Genomic DNA, 22,624 nt, shown 5'->3' on the forward strand with positions numbered 1-22,624 from the left:
TGGGTTGCCCTTATTGCCGAAGGGTCTTGTGCGGTAGTGGATACCTGCCATCTCGTCTTCGGAATCGCTACCACCCTGCTGGCTGGACTGCGCAAGGTATTCCGTTGCCGTAGTCAATAGCCGCGGCGCAGCCTCAAGGCCGTCACTCACCGGGCCGCCGTAGTATGGATGCTCTGCGTGATCCTCCTGGTGTTTATTGCGAGGGAAATGCAAGTTGCGCGTGCTTGGGCGGGCTGGCGATCCAATTGAATAGCAGCTGCTGTGGAGGTGGTCGTCCGTGATGAGCCAGGTCTCACCGTCAGTTGGTGAGTGCCTCTGGGCGCAATGAGAACAGACGGCAGCGCGAGCACTTGACCAAGAAGCAGGCAACCGCATTAACTTTGAGCGTACGAATGCTCGCTGAACGTACCTTTTACCCAGCTGGAAGCGTCGCCTCGTCGCCCATCGCAGCCCCAGTTACTACCTACCTAGGTAAGCCGAGGGGCGCTGAACCGCTTCAGTGACACACCAGCGATGGAGAATATACACACCTAGCTATAGATAGCCAGATTCTTTATGCTATTCTGACACTCTTTCTATTTGCGCGGTCACCTCGCTGTCGATACTGTCAGCTTGATCATGGCTACCTCGTTACAAGACCTTGGATTTACTCAGCAGAATGTTCACCTTACGTTCTTGGCTAAGGCTTCACTTGCAGAGGAGCTCATATCCTTAGCACTTACAGTCTCTTGTTCTTGCAAAAGAGTAGCTTTGACCATGGCTGACAATCAACCGTCATCGATAGATTGCTGGCTACAACCAAGCTGAGCCATACGGAGCCCTGGCGAGACTTGCAGCAACAATGCCGCAACATGTACGTTAGCACGGCTATTCTCATACACCGAAAGCTCATATTGATACTTCGATTCTCGTTCACGGGTGTGCTGTCCCCGGCTAGCGTTGCCGTGCTAAGTGGTTGCCTGGACTCACCCACAACAAACGGTCACTCAACCACCACATTCCCCCTTCACCTGAGCAACTCCAGCCGACGCAAGCAGCCCGATGATCTGCCGGCCAGGCGCTAGTAGAACATCACGTGACGCTAGCGCCGCCAAGCCCTGAGGGTCTACTTAGTTTGGCTACCTCCACGTCCACTACCATAACGCCCAATGGCCAACACATCAATTTGGAGCTCAGGTACCTTTTACCAAGTTTCAATATCTTCCTCCATCATCCTTCTTCAGCCCTGACCTTCATCACTCTGGTCTATCATGGCAACATACATTCACTCATTCTACCTTGGCACTTGGTATACTTGAACACTTCTTCAACCCCTTCGACCTTCTCCAGTACTACACCATCACATCATGTGAAGCCATGCTTTACTTGGTCTTCGGATACCTTCAGGCTACATTATCATATCTTCCAACTCAGCCATCACCATGTCGGTATCCATCATCACTTCACTGGACGTTCATGTCGACTTCACTTCCCACCAAGTGCCAGCTGCTATAGCCTAGAAGCTTTCAAGGTTTGCTTCTATCCCCTCTTCATTGTTCACTGACATGTCTTCTGACTCGTTCAGAACACAAAAAAAGTAGGTTCTTCCTTTTTCCTTGATCATCCTTTACTAACCTTCATCAGAACAACTTCAATCATCTTCAATCATCCCTTTCCTCCATCGACTTCCATCTTGGTCATGCTGGACTTCCACCCTACCTCACTTCACTCCAACATCAACCTCATCATCACTTTGGACCTCCAGCATGCTCCTTCGTATACGACAAAGCTCAAGAACCGATCGGACGAGTCCACCCACCATCGACTGAACCAATCTGCGACTACGACAGATTGCTTCGACTCTCCCTACCGACCGCGGCGCACGACAATGGCCAGATCGAGTGGTTGTGACGGGTGAGAGACCCTTACAAGATTGTGTTGTGCTTTTGGAGCGCTTGACGGCTTGTGGTTGTGTCAGGAGGACAGAGGGTCAATGACAACTTAGTTGTTATACCTGGCCTACAACCACTACTGCGGTCTTGCGCACCCTGCTTGCATACCACTGGCGTGCCTCGATGGGGTTCTGGTTGGCTTCGGCTGATATCAACGTGGTCCCTGTTTGCAGAAGCATCCGGTGTGTAAGAGCTTTGGATGAGATCCTCTGCCGGTTGTTGGATTGGCGCACACTCGGCTGGTTAGTTTGGACTTGAATTGGTGGTAAGAGGTTTGGACTTGGTGGTGGTAGTTCTTCATGGGCTTTTCGATCTTTCATGGTCTTGGTGGTTTCGAGCAAGGAATATCCTTGGTCTCTGGGTGCAAGGAATGGCTTCTGGTCGGGTTTACTTCAGTGTGTTGGTTCTTCAAGGATATCTTCAAGGGGTTTTGGTCGTGGTTGGAATCTTCGCAGCACTTCATCAAATCAACATGTGGACTGCAACTTCATCATCTTTGCTTGTGGATGCTCTTCTCTTCTTACTTCCCCTCTTCACTTAGCATCATTGCCTTTTGTTTGACAGAATAATCTGCCGCGACCAATATCTTCCTGCTGCTCCTTGAACCCTCAACATCCATCACCACGCCTCACCCCCGACCTTCCCATCTCCACGCCCCAGGACCCCAAACATCCACTCCCCAATCTCCTGACTCTCCTCCGGCTGCACCGGATAAAGATGACCCTGTTCCCAATGCCTCACCACACTCTTCCCCTCACCGACCTCATACCACCCATCAATCAGTCCTTGACCCGCCCAATTCCACTCGTCCTGCAGACCCTGAACATGGAAAGCTGGTAGACTGATCTTCCCCTCCATCAACTCCTTCCGCTCCTCCACGCTCACCCCAAACGACGAAACCGCAGCATCAAGCGCCGCAGTCGCAGAAGGCGGTATCAGCGGCGGCGGATACGACCCACAAACACTAAGTCCAAACTCGAAGTCCAGATACGCAAGCGACGATACATCATTCCCCTTCTCAGCGAGTGCCCGTCGGATTTCGCAGCCTTTGAGGAGTCCGGCTACGACTTTGGTGCCTTGGGAGAAGCCGATGAGACCGACGACTTTGCCGCCGCTGGAGGTGATGCGCTCCACGGTACTGCGGACGAGGTCTTCGACTTCGGACGGCATGGCGGTGGTGGAGTTTCCGGCTTTCATGTCGGAGATGGTGACGCTGGATTGCATCCAGCGTTTGAAGGGCCCGCAGCCTTCGAAGAAGGGGAGGATGCCCGGGCCGGGTTGGGAGGGGAATGGCGCTGGGGAGTGAAGTTAGCATTGGAGCGCATGTCAAGGGGAGGGAAGGTGGATGGACATGGGGTTTGCATACCTTCCAGACTCTCGACTTCGAACTGGTCTTTGATCACCCTCATTAGTCTTGCTAATTGGATGGTGTGTACGGTCGCGTTGCTTCCTGAGCCATGGAAGGCTAGCAGTGTGGGCTTCACAGGTCCACCCATTCCTGCGAGTTTGGGTGCTGTGCTGGGTGTCATGTATCTGCTGTTCTCTGTTTGCGCTGCCATCTTTGCAAGGTGTGGTTTAGGCCGTGGTTCGAAGATACCGGGAAATAGTCCCGTGTGAGGCTATCTATATCTCTTCAATGTTACCCCTGGCTCCCTGATTGTAGTCAAGAAGAATGCAGGGCTCTGGGCTGTTTTTTTTCCAGTTGGTGGGGGCTGGTGTTTGCTTCTTTGCGTTTGTTTCAGCTCGACACTCTAACTTCTTCCTTCTTCTGCTCTTTCTAAACTTGGATAAATAATTAAAGTTGTAGGTTTCGTTAGATGATTCCTGTACATGGGTCGAAAAACATGTGCTTCGTAGACGTGGACAAGTGGCTGCTTATCGGGCCGGTCTAAAAGTCGTCATTCGCCAAGGACGTGTGTATCGCTCGTATGAGAAATAGAGATCTATGACCGTCGCATTAGAACTGAGGCGCCGAGAAGTATCGTTGACAAACAGGAACTTGTTTGCTGGGGTACTTGTCTACATGCGGGATGTAAGGTCAAGACCGAGGATGCCTGCCCAAGTGGGGTATAGTCAGAGGCGAGATGCGCCCATAGATTACGCACGCGTTCGCTCGACGGATGGCTCATAAACTGAGAACACCCATCCAAGATGCGACAACTCATTGTTTGGTTTCTCATTTCGTTCTGCTACGTTGGCAATCATTTGTCTCGATCCTGGTGCTGCCTCTGGAATTCCATAGCCCGCATTTGAACTACGCCTTGCTTACTCGCTAATAGTACTTCATAGGAACGATAAAGGGAAGAAAGAAAAGACAGCAACGCCAGTTACCCATACTCAGGCTCAAAAGTTCGTTGTACCAGCCCTGGGCAGCGTGTTCGACGAACCACTCGAAGCTTTGCTCCTCGATCCACTCATCCCGGAGCTCACACTCGTTCTTGAGCTTGCCCTCATCCTGCCCTTATCTCCTTCCTTTATCGACCTCAGGATCTCAATGCCGTCGGCAGTCTTCCCTAAGCGAGATACGAGCGTCGTGTTTTCATGTTGCAGGTCACCAATCTGCTCCTTAAGCAACTTGTTCTCCTGCTCCAGTATATCGACGCGCTGCTTGAACTCGTCCCGCTCGCGTTGCGCTTTGGCAAGCTGATTCTTATCTGCTTCCTTCTGTTGGCGAAGGAGCAGTTTCCGTGTCTCCTTCTCGCGGCGCTCCTCGAGTTTGCGCATCTCTTTCTCGAACTTCTCTTTCTGTTTCTTCTTCTCCCTCTCGTGCTTCTCATTCGCTTTTTGCATGTCCGCATTCGCCTTCTGGCTCTCAGCTTGTAGGCCCGACTCCTGCTTCTCGCGCGCTTGCTCAAGTTTCGCCTTCAACTGTTCCTTCTTTTCTTCAATCTTCTGTAGGCCTTTGTGATGTGGGCTGTCTTCTGTTAACGGCAGGGACTGTTGCGACGAAGTTGATGGTGTCGGGATCTCTCGATCGATTGGGAGTCCTTCGCGGGCAGTAGTGAACTGTTCTGCAGATGCGAAAGAATCGCCGGAAGACGACGAGCTTGAGGAGCTATCGGATCTTGTGCGCTGTAAGCTGTATTGGCTGCCAGCCTCCCCAGTCTTGTCCACTATGCTGGTTCCGACTCCGGCGCCCATACCGTTCGCCTCAGTTGCGGAGAATGTGCGCCCAGTGTCGTGCGCTTTGGGCGTCTCCGCGGAGTCGTCTTTGCCTGCCATTCCATCTGCCTCGACGTTGTCGTCTTTAGCACACGCCCAGTCGAGGAATTTGACTGCGTCCTGGACTATGCTGCTAGGCACATTCCGCTCGACCATGAATCGAGGAATTCCACCACCAGGGTCACTGCGGGTGACCATGATCCACTCGATAGGATTGGTCTCTGCGTCGCCGTCGCCCATGGGTATCTCCCTGATCATCTCGATCGACTCGTAGAAGCCTCGCACCATGTTGCTTCGCGGCGGCGCATCGGGATGTGAACAGGGTATGGAAACTACCATGAAGTGTCGCGGTGTTGAGTTGGCGACTTTGGAAGCATCGGTAAGACACGTATCCGAGGTGATGAGTAGGGTGATGAACTCTCGCGGTGAGGTCGGGCCAGGGAACTGAGCGGACAGCTGGTAGACTGCGTCTATGTTAGTTGCTATAGGCGGCTGCAGATATTCGCTCTCCCATACCTTGCAGTTGACCAACGCCGTCGACTGTCATATCCTCTAGCCGCTGGTCGCCTCCAATGCCTCGTATATTGCCCTCGCCGGGGCCACCCTGGACTTCCAGACTCTCCGGGAACTCCCTCTTCATGGCGCGCTTCCACTTCTCGAACCCGAGGCCCTCGTGTACGCTCGAGCGCGAGAACCAGGCTCCGTGTCTGTCCTTTCCGGCCATCTTGTAGACGCTCATGCCTGTAGCAGCGTCATTGTTTCCTAGCTTCACAGGCTTTCCCCATGATTTCTGTAGTTCTTCATGCTCTGGCGCAGGTGGTGGCCGGCGGACTTGGGAGATTGTGAGGTCCTTGGAACCTGTCGCAGGTTCTTGCTCGGTTCGGGTTCGTTGTGACGACTCGTAAGGCGTTCCATTGGGTGGTGGAGGCACGGAATTTGCGATCACTTCTGCTTTGGCCAGTATTTCGGATAGGAATGCTTGGAGGTTGTCGGTAGGGACGTCGCTGAACTCTTTCGGCCGAAGGCACGCGAGCGCTTCGTGTAGCTCCGACATGATGATGTCTGACGGAAAGATGGGGCTTGGAAAGATCTGGGGGAAGAAGCGACGAAGGATTCAAAGCCACAGGATACCTAGACCCTTTGTGGCTGCTCCCAAGCTATATGTGTGTTGTGAATGTTCCGACGTACCCGTGGTGCCAGCTAGTAGGGTCCGGTGACGGATAATGAAATCATTACCTGCGATTATCGATTCAATTTGCAATGAAGATGGAGCTTGAGAAAGAACTAATAATGAGTAGCAAACTAGGCGAGCAGTTTTCCGATGCTGAATCGCGAGGCCTCCGGTCGATGTGGCAGTTGTTTGCATGTGCAGGTATAGTTGATGCAACGTCATCCCTGCACCCGCGTCGCTCGCTCTTTCCAATCCGCGACGCGTGACGCGGGGTCGCCCGCCACGCCACCGACGTATCAATCCCTGGCCGCCCTGCATACGAATACGACGGCAGCCACTACGTCACATATGGCAAAGCTTGCGAAATTGCGACCCTCCAGGGCTCACTTTTGCTAGCCTTTTGACTTGGTATAGCACTCGATGAAACGCACCACGCGGATATAGTGTAAGAGGAATATTCTATTTATCTAAGACGCGCTGGACATGTAGAGAGGGGTATTTCGCAGGTCTAGCTAATGCAGCAAATCAACCTATTCCAGAGCAACAATCCATGAACTACACAAGTACGTATAAAGCACACATCTGCCAAACTGTTAGTCTTTATGGACATACGCCGAGAATTCACAACTTACCATGCTAAGCCCCAAGATCATGCTGCACCAAAAGAGGACGTTGTTCAGCAGAGTGCGGCCTCTAACCCACTTGCTCCGTTGCAACATTACAATCGGCATCTGGAGCATCATCGCGACGAAACCGTAGCCTCTAAACTTTCGTGTAATGCAGCCCATGACAAGCTCATGCGCCAACGCAGAGATGAGGAAGGTGATTGTCGTAGCCAGAGGACGCGACATGTGGTTCTTAGACGCAGAGTAGACGTGTCGTCGGAAGAAATGGTGACTAAATCACAACGCGTCCAGTCAGTATGTGTCTCACATGCGACTCGTACAGGAATTTGGCTTACACAGGCTTGTTCCATTCGCGCGAGAATTCCAACCAGTCACAGCTGTTCCACCAGTCTGCATAGAATTGACGGTCGGCAAAGCCTGCAACTCGTTAGCAGCGGCCACTGGGCTTGGTAGTGGAAACTCACGTGTTATCTCTGCAAAAGCACCCAGGATGTACTCAAAGATGACGAGGAAGACTAGCAGGAAAGTAATCATGAACGGGAATAATAGGCGACCGATAGTCTCGCTGAGAATCAACGTGAAATCCGTAGCACCACTGGAATTTTGAAGTCGGACAGCCGATACGTCCAGCACTGGGAGGATGAACTCCTCGGCGGTAATGACCATCAAAAAGATGCATCCGAATACGGCAAGGGTCTTGTAGAAGACTTCCAACCAGCGAATGCTAGCGTTCCTCGGGTACTCCAGCTCGTAACACAAGGTTGGGCAGAAGATAAAGTCGACAAAGTTATACAGGGTGAGGTTGTTGGGGTAGGAGACGTTACCAAGAGGCGAAGCAAGCTCCAATGCGAGATCATCTCTCAGCTGGCCAAGATACTCTGCATTTGCCTTCTTCGGGTCGGGCTCCTCCTGTGAGGGCGATTGCGGGATCTCGTGCAGATGAGTGCTCGAGCTTGGATAGCGCACTGCAGCTACCTTGCTGGCCTTGTCGGGTGTATCAAGATCGTTCAAGCGACGTAGAGTTTCGCTAAGATGACCGTTGTAGAAACTTCACAAGGTTAGCTATGCAACCGAAGCTCTAGTTACTTGATGCCATACGCGTAAGAGTGCATCTTCATGAAAATCGCAAGCAGATGCAAGGTGAAGAAGACCTGCGCGGTCCAGCTCCAGTCGCGAATGAAAGGGTATCTTTGTATTGGTCAGTCTGCAGTAAAATTCATAACTAGGGACAGCGTACGTAGTCCAAAACGCGAGCCAAATTGCCTGAAATATGCTTTGTATAGCTATGCCAGACGTGTTCCAGCGTAGAGACCCCTGTTTGAGAAACAGCCTCTGGAGTGGCAGCGACAGGGCGGTGCTGAACACCATGGCACCGTCAACTAGACCAAGCTCGACAACCTTCTCCTTGAACAGCGCCCACTGTCTCATCTGGAAGGGGTATCCGGTCTCGGTCATGTTGCGTAGCATCGATGTAATGACCATGATGGCAAGTCCGATCCAGAACAGGACGAAGAAGCCGCGGAAGTCATGGTAGTCGCTGTTCGGGTCGAAGTGAGAGACGCGATCCACGTAGTCGATGGTAGGGAACATGCGCTGCTTGTGCTGGGCGCGTATCTGCCTGCGTGCGGACGAGGAGGCCTGGACGGAAGGCGGGGCATCGTCGGGTATGGGTGTGCTTCTTCCACTGCTGAGGTTAGCCATGTGTCGCGTCGTAAGCAGTGCCCATGTACCTAGAGATGCCTGAGCCGGGCTCCCGGAGCGTGCCATTCTTGTTAAACGCCTCGTCGCTGAGTTGGGGCTTGAGCAAGTCGATTCTCGTGGGTTTGCGCGGTCGCGGCGAGTGGAAGTCCGTGTTGCCGTTGTGAGCATTCGCGTCAAAAGACGTAGACTCGGCCATTATGAGGAGACGTATATGCGCATGTCACGGAGGAGGAGTGGGAAGGAGGATTCAAGTGTGGACAGGCCAGACTATGATCCGCAACTAACAGGGTCACTGGCTGTGTCAGATGGGGCAGTGAGTGGCAGACGAGGCTTCCGGACAACCGCTCGACACAAACAGGTAATGGAGAGGTAATCGGCTTGCATTTGATACGTATATATGCTACAAGGAATATGCAAGTACATGCGGTCTGCTGATGTAGTGGTGGCCTAGCGACTCGGAGAGTTGGCAATGATGGTCGAAGGGTCGGTTACATCAGCGGCCGCGCGAGTCAGTGCGGGCGTCTTGGGAGCAGTGCCAGGAACGGTCGTGTTTCTTGGTACGTAGAGTAACATGCAAAGTAGTTATATCTCAGGGGGTTTGGTTAGGATATTGCGTCAAAATCTATGCGCATCAAAGACAGTCCGAGTTCAGGGTAGAGTAGAGTCTAGGCATGCGTACCCGTTGGTGGTGGCAGGTGCGTCCGACCTCTGGACTCTGGAACAAATGACGGCCCGGCCAGCTGTAGGCCATGCCCAAACGTTCCGCCTACCAACGCGCAGCCAGGACAATTCACATAGTCGCCCGTGACCAATCCATAATACCCATCGACGGCCGAATACTATTCCCGTCCTCGCCAGCCTCTTTCCCATCGAACCCTCTTTCGCTGTCCGGGTGGGGTCCAAGAGGCCACCGCAATGGCTTCCTGTACGCCAAGCACCGCGACCCCCCAGCAGCTGAGGACTTGTGCTAAGGATATACAGTGAAGCAGTTTATTCGCAATGTGCGCGCTGCAAAGACAATTGCCGACGAGCGTGCAGTCGTGCAGAAAGAGAGTGCCGCCATCCGCGCCAGCTTTAGGGAGGAGAGCCACGACTCCAACGTGAGGAGGAACAATGTCGCAAAGCTACTTTATCTCTTCACTCTGGGCGAGAGGACACACTTTGGTCAAATCGAATGTCTGAAGCTGCTGGCTTCTCCGCGCTTCGCCGACAAGCGGTTGGGATATCTGGGGACCATGTTGCTGCTTGACGAGAACCAGGAAGTCTTGACACTGGTGACGAACTCGCTGAAGAAGTAGGCAATGATGCACCCTCTGATATGGATCTGCATGCTAAACAATGTGTAGCGACCTGAACCACCCCAACCAGTACATCGTCGGCCTCGCCCTCTGCACGCTCGGTAACATCGCCTCCGTCGAAATGGCTCGAGACCTGTTCCCGGAAGTCGAAACGATAATATCGAGCGCGAACCCATACATACGTCGCAAAGCCGCAATCTGCGCCATGAGGATATGTCGGAAAGTGCCCGACCTCCAGGAACACTTCTTGGAGAAGGCCAAGTTGCTACTACAAGACCGAAACCACGGCGTCTTGCTGTGTGGCGTCACCCTAGTAGAGAACCTCTGCGAGGCGGACGAGGCCGAGGATGACGAGAACGGCGTCAGGGACATCTTCAGACCCATGGTGCCCAGCCTAGTCAAGATATTGAAGGGGCTCTCCTCGTCTGGCTATGCGCCGGAGCACGACGTAACCGGCATTACAGACCCTTTTCTGCAGTGCAAGCTACTCCAACTTCTGCGAGTTCTGGCCCGTGGCGATGCGCAGGTTAGCGAGCAGATCAACGATATCCTGGCCCAGGTCGCGACCAACACAGACTCCTCGAAAAACGTCGGCAACTCCATCTTGTACGAGGCTGTACTCACAATCCTCGATATCGAAGCAGATTCCGGACTTCGCGTGCTTGGTGTCAACATCCTAGGAAAGTTCTTGTCAAACCGTGACAACAACATCAGATATGTTGCGCTCAACACACTGATCAAGGTTGTCGCAGTCGAGCCAAACGCCGTGCAGAGACACCGCAACACCATCCTGGATTGTCTACGGGATCCTGATATTAGTATTAGACGGCGAGCGCTTGACCTCAGCTTTACCCTGATCAACGAGAGCAATGTGCGAGTACTGATTAGGGAGCTCCTTGCTTTCTTGGAGGTTGCTGACAACGAGTTCAAACCTGTCATGACCTCCCAGATCGGGGTCGCAGCAGACCGCTTCGCGCCAAACAAGAGGTGGCACGTTGATACCATGCTGCGCGTGCTGAAACTCGTAAGTCAGTCATGTTCCTGTAAGCCGCATGTAACTAATCCACGCATCAGGCCGGAAACTATGTCAAAGAACAGATTCTGTCCTCCTTTGTACGACTGATCGCTACCACACCTGATCTCCAGACCTATTCCGTACAGAAACTCTATGCGGCCTTGAAGGAAGACATCACACAGGAGGGTCTCACACTAGCCGGTTCCTGGGTCATTGGAGAGTACGGTGATGCACTGCTTAGAGGTGGTCAGTACGAAGAGGAAGAGCTTGTTAAGGAAGTCAAAGAAAGCGACGTCGTCGATCTCTTCGAAACCATCCTCGGTAGCAGTTACGCCGGCCTTATCGTCCAACAGTACATCGTCACAGCCTCTATGAAACTCACGACACGTTTGAGCGATCCTGCTCAGATTGAGCGTTTACGACGGTTATTACAACGATATGCGGCAAACCTTGACGTTGAGATTCAACAGCGTGCAGCCGAATACGGCAACTTGTTCGGCCACGACCAGATTAGGAGGGGCGTCCTTGAGAAGATGCCACCGCCTGAAATCCGCGAAGAGTCACGAGTTCTGGGCGAAGCGACCAAGAAACGACAGTCGAAGATTGCGAAGAAGAAGCCTGCGCAAGCAGCGACAGAAGACTTGCTACTGGACCTCATGGGCGATGCAGGCCCGTCGACCAGCATGAATGGGGCGGCCAATGGAACTCAACAGAGCCAGGACTTGCTTGCAGACATCATGGGCGGGTCTTCATCACCGCCACAAACATCCTCCCCTGCACCACAATCGAACGTGGCCAACATCATGGATCTCTTCAACTCCGGAGCTAGTAGCTCACCAGCCCCAGCGCAGTCTCAGGCACCGCCGGCAGGTAACTCCATGGACCTTCTGGGCGGGCTCGGCGGTATGTCCTCGCCACCACCACAAGCTTCAGCACCGTCGGTGGCCTCAGGCCCACCCGCGCATCCAGCGTACAACAAGAACGACCTACAGATCACCTTCCAGCTCAAGCGTGACGCAAACGCCGTGCAACTTCTCGCACGTTTCCGCAATACTGGAAGCTTTGGCCAGCTGTCAGGTGTGAATCTACAAGCCGCTGTACCAAAGAGTCAAAAGCTGCAGCTACAACCTATCAGTACCAGTGAGCTGGAGGGAGGCCAAGATGCGACCCAGCAGATGAGGGTCACAGCTGTCAATGGGGTAAGTCATTCTCAGATGTATTATATATGGATAACATACTAACAGACCCAGCCCCCACCCGCAAGGCTAAAGCTCCGACTCAAGATCAGTTACTCGGCAGGTGGTGCTCCAGTAACAGAGCAGGTTGACTGGGCCGAGCCGACATGATCGCAACGCACACTTTTGGTAGTAAAATCTTCAAGTAGCGAGCAGTATAGAGCAAATGACATACCCGAGCGATGATGGCATGCACAAAAGACTAGATCCAGCGCAAGGCTTTCGTGCGCGCATCTTTGACGAACATATCAAGTGCTGAGCGTGGAGCGAGTTCTTTAGTTTTAGTGTATACTCGAACTGGATCGCAAGATTGCTTCGGGGGACGCCTAATCTTCATGTTTGGATTGCGCAAGCACCAGTCGCCCTCTGCACCTGCCGCAGTAACCCGACAGAGGTGGAAATAAGATGCGGGATTAGCGCCTCAAGCCATCCGCGCCCGCTTTTCCGGTAGATCCCCCCGCCATTGCCAGGAACATCGACTTGTTGAGTGGCTTCTCTCTTCTGCACAACCGTTTCTCCACAGCACTCGACCATTCCAAAGCGGGATTGCTGCCCATTAAGGAATGTTTTGTGTCGAGAAGACATCATTTACACACGTATCGCGAAGACGGCAGCAGGTGATGCACGACCAGGGATTAACACAGATTCTGGGATCGACATGATAGCACGCACCAGCGCCTGCATACTATAAACCTTGCCAGCCACTCACTTTTGTCACTACAGCGGTCACCCTGTCTCGTCATGCGCCCCAAGAAGTTCGGTTCGCATTAGCACGAGGGGATCGCGGGTACCCAGCCTCACAATGCCTGCTGCCAGTATCTGTCTATGCCTGTATAGAGCTACTACCTTCCTTATTCAGCGTTACATGGGACGTTATAATGGTGTTCCGATATTCCCGAAGTCCTGGATCTGGCTGCAAGACTTGCAGTAGAGAGGGAACGTGATGCAATTGCCAATAGACGTGTCTTGGTCGTGATCCACTATGAGCAGGTGCTTATCCTCCCAGATCTGCTTCTATTACTTAGACACGACCTTCTGTCCTCTGTTTTAACGTTCATCTTCATTGGAGACGGTGAAGATATCCATACCTGAACTTTGTTGGTCTCTCATCAAACTGAGTAGCAACCGGCCCGAACGGTATCCCTGACATTCAACATATTTGTATAAGAGGCTTCGGGGACCACAAGCGTCTGTGGAAGATCAGACGCTTGAACGCAATGCTTCTCACGTCTGTCGCGCTCGGAAGTGGCCTTTTGTCTCTGGTGTCGGCTTTACCATCGAACACACCGGTAGACTTACCAAGGAGACAATATGAGACCACTCCACCAACATACGATCCTGTATCACCTGATCAGAGAGCGCAAGCTGTAATCGACACCTTCAGAATAAGCTGGGATGGATACCGCCAGTATGCGTTCCCCATGGATGAGCTGAGGCCTGTGGGCAACAACGGGAGTAATTCGAGGTATGTATCGAATCTTTATACCAGAAAGCAAGTTGTGCTAAACTCGTCTCAGGAATGGGTGGGGTGCCTCTGCCGTCGACGCTCTCAGCACAGCACTCATCATGGGCCAGAAAGACATTGTGAACGAAATCATAGAATACATCCCCAGCATCAACTTCGCGTATACTGAGGATCCAGTCTCTCTATTCGAGACCACGATCCGATACCTTGGCGGCATGCTGTCCGGCTATGACTTACTCTCCGGTCCTTTAGCGCACCTCGCAGACGATCCAGCAAATGTAGAAGCCCTTCTCACGCAATCCGTCAACCTGGCCAACAATCTTTCTTATGCATTCGAGACACCCACAGGTATACCCTGGAACATCCTCACCTTCAACAACCGAAGCAACGTCGATCAAGAGAATGGACTCGCAACTGTCGGCACATTGATCCTTGAATGGGTCCGCCTCGCGGATCTCACCGGGAACCAAACATATGCGGATCTGGCCGAAAAAGCAGAACAATACCTACTCTTCCCATCTCCCGACTTCGCCGAACCGTTCCCTGGACTCCTGGGCATGGGAATCAATGTAACCACAGGGCAGTTCAACGACGCAGTCGGAGGATGGGTAGGCGGCGCCGACTCCTTCTACGAGTACCTCATCAAGATGTACATCTACGACCCACGCTACAGCTTCCTCAAAGAACGCTGGATCACGGCCGTAGACAGTTCCATTGCGAATCTAGCCTCGCACCCAGCACCCCGACCAGATATAACCTTCCTCGCAGCTTTTGAAAACACCACGCTCGACCTGGAATCCCAGCATCTCGCATGTTTCGACGGCGGGAACTTCATTCTAGGCGGTCAAGTCCTCGACAGACAAGACTACATCGATTTCGGCCTCGAACTCGTCAACGGTTGCCACGAGACTTACATCCAAACTGCAACACGCATCGGACCTGAGATCTTCTCCTGGAACACGTCCGCCATACCAGCAAACCAAACATCCTTCTTCAACCGAACTGGCTTCTGGATCGAGAACGCGGGCTACCAACTCCGTCCTGAGGTCATAGAATCTTACTACTACGCCTACCGCGCGACGTCGGATTCAAAGTACCAAGACTGGGCGTGGGATGCTTTTGTTGCGATTAACGCGACGACGAGGGTTGGCAGTGGGTATAGTTCTATCGAGGATGTGAATGTGGTTGGTGGAGGCGAGTTTACTGATTTCCAGGAGAGCTTTTGGTTCGCGGAGGTGCTTAAGTATAGCTATGCGATTCAGGCGGGCGAGGCGGAGTGGCAGGTTGGGAAGGATGGGGTTAATGAGTGGGTTTACAATACTGAGGCGCATCCGGTTAAGGTCTATGGGGGTGGGAATGCGACGAGGGGTTTGTAGGAGGATGGGTCTTGAAGTACGTGGAGATTCTGTGGTAATCGAATTTTGCTGCAGAACAATCTTATTGGCGTCTGGACGCCGGGTATATGATGCAGATGAACGTATTTCCGTGCCGTGACACTACTCGAAGAAACCACCGTCGCTCTCTTCCGCCTCTTCTTGGGCCTGCACGCCGAGTGCTCTCCTCTCGCGACGGTTCTTGGCTGCTGCCAGCTTCTCTTCCACCTTCTTCTCTTTGACCTTGACTGCTTGCTGCAGTTGCGGCTGTGCCTTCTTTTTCGGTTCCTTCTTAGGTACAGCAGCGGGCATGCCCTCCTTGCTATTCCTAAGCGCATCCAATGTGCCTTCTGCCATCGCCTCCTCCACGGCCTTCCACATATCCAAGTCGCCTTTTGGCCCGTCGACCTCGCGGTTAGCTTTGTCATCGGTATCCTCCTCAGCTGCTTCGTCGGAATCTGAGGCCTTGTCCTTCTTCGACTTTGGGTATAGAGATGCGTAGGGTTTCATGAGCGGGTAGTAAATGGCATAGTTGACATCGACTTGAGCGTTGTGCACCTTTCGCGCTAGGTCTTGCTTCTTCGCCTCGTCATCCTCTGCTTCGTGTTCTTTCTTCAGCTTCTTCAATATCCTTGTGCCCTTTTGACGATCTGAGGCGCGTTAGCAAGCGCTTCGTGTTGGATCCCATGCGCCCTGCGCAATCCATAACATACCGAAGAATCTTATGTGATGGTACTTTCCAATCATCTTCTTCCTGTATTCGGCCTCTCTGCTGCTCTCCAGCTTCTCTTGCAGCTCGTGCTGACAGGCTTCGAGCTCCCTCTCCCTCTCCACTCTATTGCCCGCTGACATTTTGTGGTCGCCTACATTGTCGACGTGCGCGAGTAGTCGCTTCAGGTCTCGTATCCGGCTCTTGAGCGCGTTGGTGCTGGTGCTCTTGTCGATGTCGCTCGAGACGTGCGGCCGCTTCTTCGACTTGGTATGACTCTGGCCGGGCTTGAAGGTGCGGTGCTTCTTGAACGGTTTGGGGGCAGATGATGACGACTCGGTCGCTTCGGCATGCTTGCGCTTTTGCGACATGATGGCTGGCTGAGATTTGGGATTTAAGGGTTGTTGACCGGCTGCGGAAATCTTGGGATCGAAGGAAGGGAAGTTTTAGTGGGGCGGCAGAATTAAGGTTGCTTGACCGCCCGATGCGCGCCAAGTGAGATCACGCGTCGGGCGTTCACCCACCTGCAGGCTCCCGATATCTTCCCCTTGCACAGTAACTTAGTAAATTCGAGTGTACTGCAATATGCACACGACACCACTCGCTTCGCGTTCCTTCAGATTACTTCCCACTGATTCATGAGGCTTCCTTATTCTGCTTTCGGACCTTGAACTTCCATTGTCGCTGAACCGCGATAGTCAGCCAGTGAGATGGAAGCTGCAATAAGATGGTCGCCGCACTCGACACGAGACAATCCTCGCTTCCTGATCATTGATGTCGCGGGTAATAGGCTACGTCTTTGTCAAATCGAAGAGTTTAGTAAGAGCAAGGTCAACTATAAGCAGATATGCATTCGAGATAAGCTGCCAAATTACACGGCCTTCGACTGGTCGAAGAAGGACCCGAGCGTAGTTGCTGTGGGTTCTGCTTCTGGAGAGGCTACGATCGTTACATTGGATCCCGACAAACCTGATCACGACTACATCCACTCGTTTTCGATACGACACCAAAGGAAATGCAATTCCATCGCCTTCAGCGCTAAGAATCTACTTGCTACAGGGCTGGATAGAGTCAGGAATGATGTCTGTCTCAACATATACGATATGAACGACTCGCGAGTCACAGCCAAGGATGAACCGTATAAGAAGTTGGCGAGCTCAGAAGCCATCTCTAGCATCAAGTTCTTTAACGGGCAGCCTGATATGCTCGTCGCGGGTGTATCGAGACAATACGTGCGCATCTACGATCTCAGAGGTGGGTCACCAATACAGCAGTAGACATCCCCTGCTCATTCTTCACAGACTCTAGTACCGCGGGCATTGCGCAATTCCAAACGCGCCAGGTGCACAACATCTCTATCGACCCGTTGGACGAGAACTATTTTCTATCAGCGGGGACAGCAGGAGATCCAACTGTAACTGTTTGGGACGCACGCTTCGTCAAGCAACGAGTCGCATCTAACGACAATGCGAGCGGAGGTGCCGTCCTGGAGTTCAAGCCAGTCGTAGACAACTCACAGTCAGCTTCTATATGGAGTCTTCGGTACTCTGGTACCAAGCGAGGTACATTCGGAGTACTCGCGAACACAGGAGAATTCAAGATCGTCGAATTAGCACAACACTCTCATCAACCTTCCGAGACAGCAGATACACCTTTTGCTCGAGCATGGGCGTCTCCATACTACACCAAAGCTACGCATCATCTACGCTATGCCTCACACGACAAACATCATCGGCACGATGAAAAAGAGCGAGTCGTGGCATACGACTTCATGACGACTGGCAACCCGCTTGGTGGACAGTGTGCCTTAGCCCTACATTCAAATCGGGAGGTGGAAGTCCTCAGAGTACCGCCAACACCACCTCGTATCAACGTAAGCGCGTTGGAGGAAATATACAAAGACCGCACCTGCATCGCTAGGCCTAATTCGCCATATGGTACGGTAGCAGAGGATCTAATCCAGGTACAGAACAGAGCTTTACGAGAAAAGTACGATATCGAACAAGATCACAAACCCAACCTCTCCGCCAGTATCGACAGACTGAGCCTCAGCAACAGCCAACGAAGCCTACCTCTTCTGTCGACAGAACACCCCAGCCATCACATGCATGAGGACCTCCTCGATCTTGCGTTCCCCGAGTTCAAAATTCCTCTCTCTGATTACCTAGCCGTCCTCCAAGCGCCTAAACGTCGTGTCCAGGAAGGCTATTCCCTTGATTGTGCTAAGAACAAGGCTATCGTTCAAAACGATCCCTGGCTGGTCGATGTGTGGACGCTGATCGACCGCATGGATGCGCATGCCGCAGGAGACGGTATGGTGGGTAACGGCCTCGATCTCAAATATTTGGGAGTCAGCTCGATATGGGCAAACGAACTGACAATGTACGACGAGCGACTCATCGATCCGGATACAAAGACAAGCCAAGAGATGTTCAGCGATGCAGTCAAGGAGATAGTTGAGGCCATGGAATTCCCCATCTTCGAAGGCGTGAGTACAGAATACCCAGAGAACAGGCAGCTATGTCTCAGTCTCTGTGGCTGGCCCCTCGAGAAAGCCGGCGTAGAGCAAAACTGTCAACGGCTCATAAATGAAGGCGAGATATACAAGGCGATCGTTCTCGCCGTCTTCCAGGGGCACAAGGACATCGCACTGACCCTGCTCCGGGCAAGTCTTACGAGCAAGAGACTCCCACAAGACGACATCGGCCTCGCAGCCGTGATAGCCTGCGCCTCGCCCTCCTCCGGGGTCTCCGCTGAGCAAAGAGAAGCCTGTGCCTGGATGGCCGACATGACCAGCGATGCATACCTAAAATCACTTCTCACCTACTTCATCACAGGCGACTGGTCAAGCGTAGTCTCGATGCCGCAACTCACCCTCTCGGACCGCGTAGCCGTCGCCCTGAAATACCTACCAGACCCCTCCCTAACCACCTTCCTCACCACCACAACAACAACCGCAACAGCCCAAGGCGACATCTCCGCCCTCCTCCTAACAGGCCTAACCACGCGCTCCCTCTCCCTCCTCCAAACACACATCTCGCACCACCCCACCACTGGCCTGCAAAACGCCGTCTTACTCCTCTCCCGCGCCTGCCCCCTCTACATCCAAGACCCGCGCTGGACCCTCTGGAAAGACATGTACCTCGAGCAGCAGCAGATCTGGCGCACGTTCCTCGAGCGCACACGCTACGTCAAGGAGCACAATCTACTCAGTGTAACGCGCGAGGGCAGGAGTGTGAATAAACCCAGTCAACCGAGCTTGACGCTCAGGTGTCTGAACTGCCAGCAGAATCTTGCGTTGAGGAAGGATCCGAGGAGTAGTACGAAGAGGTTGCTTCCTACTGCGCATCAGGCGGGTGGGATGAATAATGCGCCGTCCACCGCGACGACGACACATCGTGCAACGGCTTCGCTGTCCTTCGGTGGCGGTGCTGGGAAGCCTGCTGCACCGTTACAACAAAAGTCCGCGGCCAGCACGCCTGGACTTCATTGTCCGAACTGTGCGGCGCAGATGCCGAGATGTGCGCTGTGTATGTTGTGGTTGGGCTCGCCTGATCCGAGTAAGCAGGGGGCGTACGAGACGCTCAAGGGAGAGGATAAGGAGGGCAGGATGATGGTGTTTTGTATGAATTGTACGCACGGGTTTCATGGTCATCATGCGAGGGATTGGTTCGCGAGGCATGCCATGTGTCCTGTGCCGGACTGTGGGTGCATGTGTGGGTTGATGAAGTGAGAGAAGATTAGTATTTGAATATTTGCTTAGGCTTCGCATGTTTCAGTAGCAAGGTAGCATAGTTCAGCATATGGAGTGTATCAAAGTAGTGGAGAGTAAACAGATATATATTTAAGCTGTGCGGCTGCTCTGGAGATCTCAAGTCTTCCCTGTAACCGCTATTGTACCAAGAAAAAGCTAAGAAAACGCAAAAAGGGTATAATCGCCACCGAGGTGCGGCCTGTCAAACCAACTGTCCGTTTCTGCACCCTTACAGAAACGATAATATCCTATAGCGCCGCTAATGATGCCAAAAGGCCAACATCCCAAACACCTCTATAAATGCTGAAAAAGCGACTGCGAACAGTTAAAACAAGCGATGCAGACACTAAGGAATCAGGAAACGTTCGACGACTGTCCAGTTGACCGCCTTCGATGCTCGCGCGATGCGCGAATTTCCTAATCTTGCCCTGCCATCTCACTGTCGTCGTTGCCAAATTCGTCGTCTTCGTCAATGGCCATTATGTTCGCTTGTGCGGTGACAACGACCATGTTGTCACCTTCCTCTTCCTCTTGGTACATAGTGCCGTCGTTGAGGTCGAAGGCGTTGTCCTCGTTGTCAACGTCTTCTCCACCGTTGGTGTTCAAGAAGACGCGCAGACGTTGTACGCCAACGCCGCTGAAGACGCAGAACACTTCACGCTGGTGATTGTTGAATTCGGGGGGTGCCTCGCGGCAGAAGGCGAGAAGATCGTCGCGGAGGAAAGCTTGCACGCCAGTGAGAGAGAGGTGGGTCAGGCGGGGGCAGTTGTTGAGGAGCGCATGGATGCCCTGTTCATGTCAGTAACGGCACGGGATGTGTCTTGGGTGGGGCACTTACGGCTAGGGAGAGGTTGGTGCAGTAGCTGAGATGTACTCTCTCGAGCACGCTGGGTGCGATGGGACCGCTAGAGCCAATCTGCTTCGGTTTGGCGAGTGCCAGTATGCTGCGGTCCGTTATGGCCGCACACTTGACCAGGCCAATGCGCTTGAGCTTGGGTAGAGCAGCGAGTTGCATGACCGAGACGTCGGTGAGAGCAATGCAGCATGCGAGATCAATGTACCGTATGCGGTTGCATAGCTTGACCAGCTGCGTGACACCGACATCTGTGATGTTGGCGCAATGTCCCAGATGTATGTAGTGGAGGTTCTTGCCCAGACGAGTAATGGCCATGACGGCTCTGTCGGTAATGTTGCGACATTTGGCGAGGACCAGGTTGCGAAGTCGCGGAGCTGCGTGGACTATCTTCTGAACGCCAGAATCTTGTAGCTCTTCGCAACCAGTAAGGTCTAGGATACGTAGGCAATCGTAGGTGGCCTCGGCTGGGAGACGGAGGAAGGCCTGATCGGTGATCTTGGCACAGTGGGCTAATCGTAACTCGCGGAGGTTGGGGCCTTCTGTGATGAGTGTTGTGATGGAAGCATCGTCGAGGTTCTTGCATTCGTGAAGATCTATTTCGAGGATGTAGCGGCAGTTCCTGGCAAAGGCGATGATGCTCCGATCGCTGAGTTGCGAGCATCCGTTCAGCTTGAGGCGCTTCAGATGTCTGCAGTTCTTGGCAACTTCCTCGAGCGAATCGTCTGTGATCTTCTTGCAGTTTGTGATGTTGAGACCCTGCAGGCGAACTGCGTGTTTGGCCAGAGCGAACATTGACCTGTCGGTGATGGACTCGACGTTGGTGACATCCAGGGCGAGGATGTAGCGGTTGTCTTCGAGCATGGCCTCCAGACTAAGGTCGGACAGTCGTGTGCAGTTGGTCAGCGTCAAGCGCTCAACACGCTTGCAGCTTGAAAGCGGCTTGAGAGTCCCGTCGCTGACTTCACCGCCCAGGGCGGACAGGTTGAGGCGCTTGATCAGACTGCTGTAGTCGAAGAAGCTGTTGACCGTCTGGACCGTCTTTATGACGCTCTTGACGTTTGACCATTTGTTCGTTGAGGGGCGGTGCCAGAGCAGACCGACGCTGTTTCCAGCCCATGTCTTAGACACGAGCATGCAGTTCTTGAGGTCGGCGGGCGAGGAGAGTTTTGCGAAGACAGCGATCATGAGCTCGGCGGGTAGGCGGGAGACGGGCGAAATGCGGTTCTGCTCTTCGATGGCCCGCCGGCGAGCCTCCTCGTCTGAGTCGGGCGATACTGACGGCGCCAGCGACGAGAGCGAGTCGTTGGACTGCAGCATGATGGAGTCCTTGTCTTCATCGTCGTAGCCGCGCTCGGGCGAGGTCGAGGCGGAAGAGTCGGAGCGGGAGGTGCTGGCGTCTCTCTGGGGCCGTCGTGAGCGCGCCGTGTTGCCTTGTCGGACGCGTGCGAGTCGTGGGTTTTCGGCCATGGTACCGGGTGTGTCAGGAGTCGCGGGGAGTTCGGTGTATATAAACGGGCAGACGTGATTGCGGTGGGCGTAAAACAGCGTCTAGAGGGCACAATCGGTGTGCTGGTATACGCGGCGGCTGGCGGGTGTATGGGGCAGCCCGCTTACTCTACAAATACAACAACACCAGTGCGGTCTGGAAACGAAGGCGGAGGAGGCGACTGTCTTGACACTCCTAAATAGGCACAGGCGAGGCGACAACACACGACACGACAGTGCGGAGGTTAAGAGGGAAGGGTCAAGTCGTCTGGGCAGTCATGGGTGGGTCGCTGCCCATCGTCGCATCCCGCCAAGGTCCTTCCCTGCAACTCAACTCGCCGCCCGTCCAAACACGACGTCCTCGTCTGCCTCTCCCACACGACGATCCCCTCAGTCCCTCCTCCACCGCGCTTACACTGCAGGGTCAACGCTTTGCCATGTTTGCTGTCGGCATCACGGCCGCCCTCACCCCCGACCTGCACACCACGCCTAAGTCTTCTTCCCCTCCATCGTCATATGACCTGGCCGCGTCCAAGTCGCGTCGTGTACAGTAGCGGTGTCCATGTTGCCATGGCTGCACGTTGTACGGCAGACTGTTGTGGAAGCCGCGACCCCGCGCCTATGCCTGCCATCGTCGAGGTGGTGCTCCTTCACTGTTGCTGAGCGTCTTGACTCTACCTGCTTACTTGCTGCTTGCGTGAATGAATACAAGGCCCCCTCATCCGGGGTTCACAACAAAAGCAACTTAGCAATGACATGGGCCGCGTCACTCAGGAACCTGCCGCCTGAGTCTAAGTCTGCATCTGCATCTAGATCTCTCGGTACTTGTTCGAGTCGTTGCAT

At 53.4% G+C, this 22,624-nt stretch overlaps 7 protein-coding genes across 7 annotated transcripts; 3 read left to right on the plus strand and 4 right to left on the minus strand.

Moving 5' to 3' along the window:
• Window positions 1-2,549: 2,549 nt before the first annotated feature.
• On the minus strand, window positions 2,550-3,490 carry J4E93_002062 (uncharacterized protein; the record flags this gene model as incomplete). Its single annotated transcript, XM_049340010.1, has 2 exons — window positions 2,550-3,226; window positions 3,298-3,490. 2 exons carry the CDS (start codon window positions 3,488-3,490, stop codon window positions 2,550-2,552), a joined length of 870 nt encoding a protein of 289 aa, XP_049202332.1.
• A 784-nt stretch (window positions 3,491-4,274) lies between these two features.
• Window positions 4,275-8,787, minus strand: J4E93_002063 (uncharacterized protein; the record flags this gene model as incomplete). Its single annotated transcript, XM_049340011.1, has 9 exons — window positions 4,275-5,557; window positions 5,610-6,183; window positions 6,832-6,846; window positions 6,897-7,161; window positions 7,226-7,307; window positions 7,355-7,938; window positions 7,989-8,078; window positions 8,128-8,574; window positions 8,621-8,787. The coding sequence occupies 9 exons, from the start codon at window positions 8,785-8,787 to the stop codon at window positions 4,275-4,277; spliced, it is 3,507 nt and encodes a 1,168-aa protein (XP_049202333.1).
• Window positions 8,788-9,506: 719 nt separating this feature from the next.
• J4E93_002064 (uncharacterized protein) lies at window positions 9,507-12,250 on the plus strand (the record flags this gene model as incomplete). Its single annotated transcript, XM_049340012.1, has 5 exons — window positions 9,507-9,516; window positions 9,573-9,885; window positions 9,938-10,913; window positions 10,964-12,103; window positions 12,155-12,250. The coding sequence occupies 5 exons, from the start codon at window positions 9,507-9,509 to the stop codon at window positions 12,248-12,250; spliced, it is 2,535 nt and encodes an 844-aa protein (XP_049202334.1).
• Window positions 12,251-13,356: 1,106 nt separating this feature from the next.
• J4E93_002065 (uncharacterized protein) lies at window positions 13,357-14,980 on the plus strand (the record flags this gene model as incomplete). The annotated part of the gene is made up of 2 exons (XM_049340013.1): window positions 13,357-13,604; window positions 13,657-14,980. The coding sequence occupies 2 exons, from the start codon at window positions 13,357-13,359 to the stop codon at window positions 14,978-14,980; spliced, it is 1,572 nt and encodes a 523-aa protein (XP_049202335.1).
• Window positions 14,981-15,100: 120 nt separating this feature from the next.
• On the minus strand, window positions 15,101-16,057 carry EFG1 (18S rRNA maturation protein; the record flags this gene model as incomplete). Its single annotated transcript, XM_049340014.1, has 2 exons — window positions 15,101-15,627; window positions 15,691-16,057. 2 exons carry the CDS (start codon window positions 16,055-16,057, stop codon window positions 15,101-15,103), a joined length of 894 nt encoding a protein of 297 aa, XP_049202336.1.
• Window positions 16,058-16,396: 339 nt separating this feature from the next.
• J4E93_002067 (uncharacterized protein) lies at window positions 16,397-19,419 on the plus strand (the record flags this gene model as incomplete). The annotated part of the gene is made up of 2 exons (XM_049340015.1): window positions 16,397-16,940; window positions 16,988-19,419. 2 exons carry the CDS (start codon window positions 16,397-16,399, stop codon window positions 19,417-19,419), a joined length of 2,976 nt encoding a protein of 991 aa, XP_049202337.1.
• Window positions 19,420-19,857: 438 nt separating this feature from the next.
• On the minus strand, window positions 19,858-21,763 carry J4E93_002068 (uncharacterized protein; the record flags this gene model as incomplete). Its single annotated transcript, XM_049340016.1, has 2 exons — window positions 19,858-20,229; window positions 20,279-21,763. The coding sequence occupies 2 exons, from the start codon at window positions 21,761-21,763 to the stop codon at window positions 19,858-19,860; spliced, it is 1,857 nt and encodes a 618-aa protein (XP_049202338.1).
• Between the last annotated feature and the right edge of the window lie 861 nt (window positions 21,764-22,624).

Source organism: Alternaria ventricosa (genome assembly GCF_023758065.1).
Source record: "Alternaria ventricosa strain BMP 2768 chromosome Unknown scaffold_3, whole genome shotgun sequence".
In the NCBI taxonomy this organism is placed as follows: Eukaryota; Fungi; Ascomycota; class Dothideomycetes; order Pleosporales; family Pleosporaceae; genus Alternaria; species Alternaria ventricosa.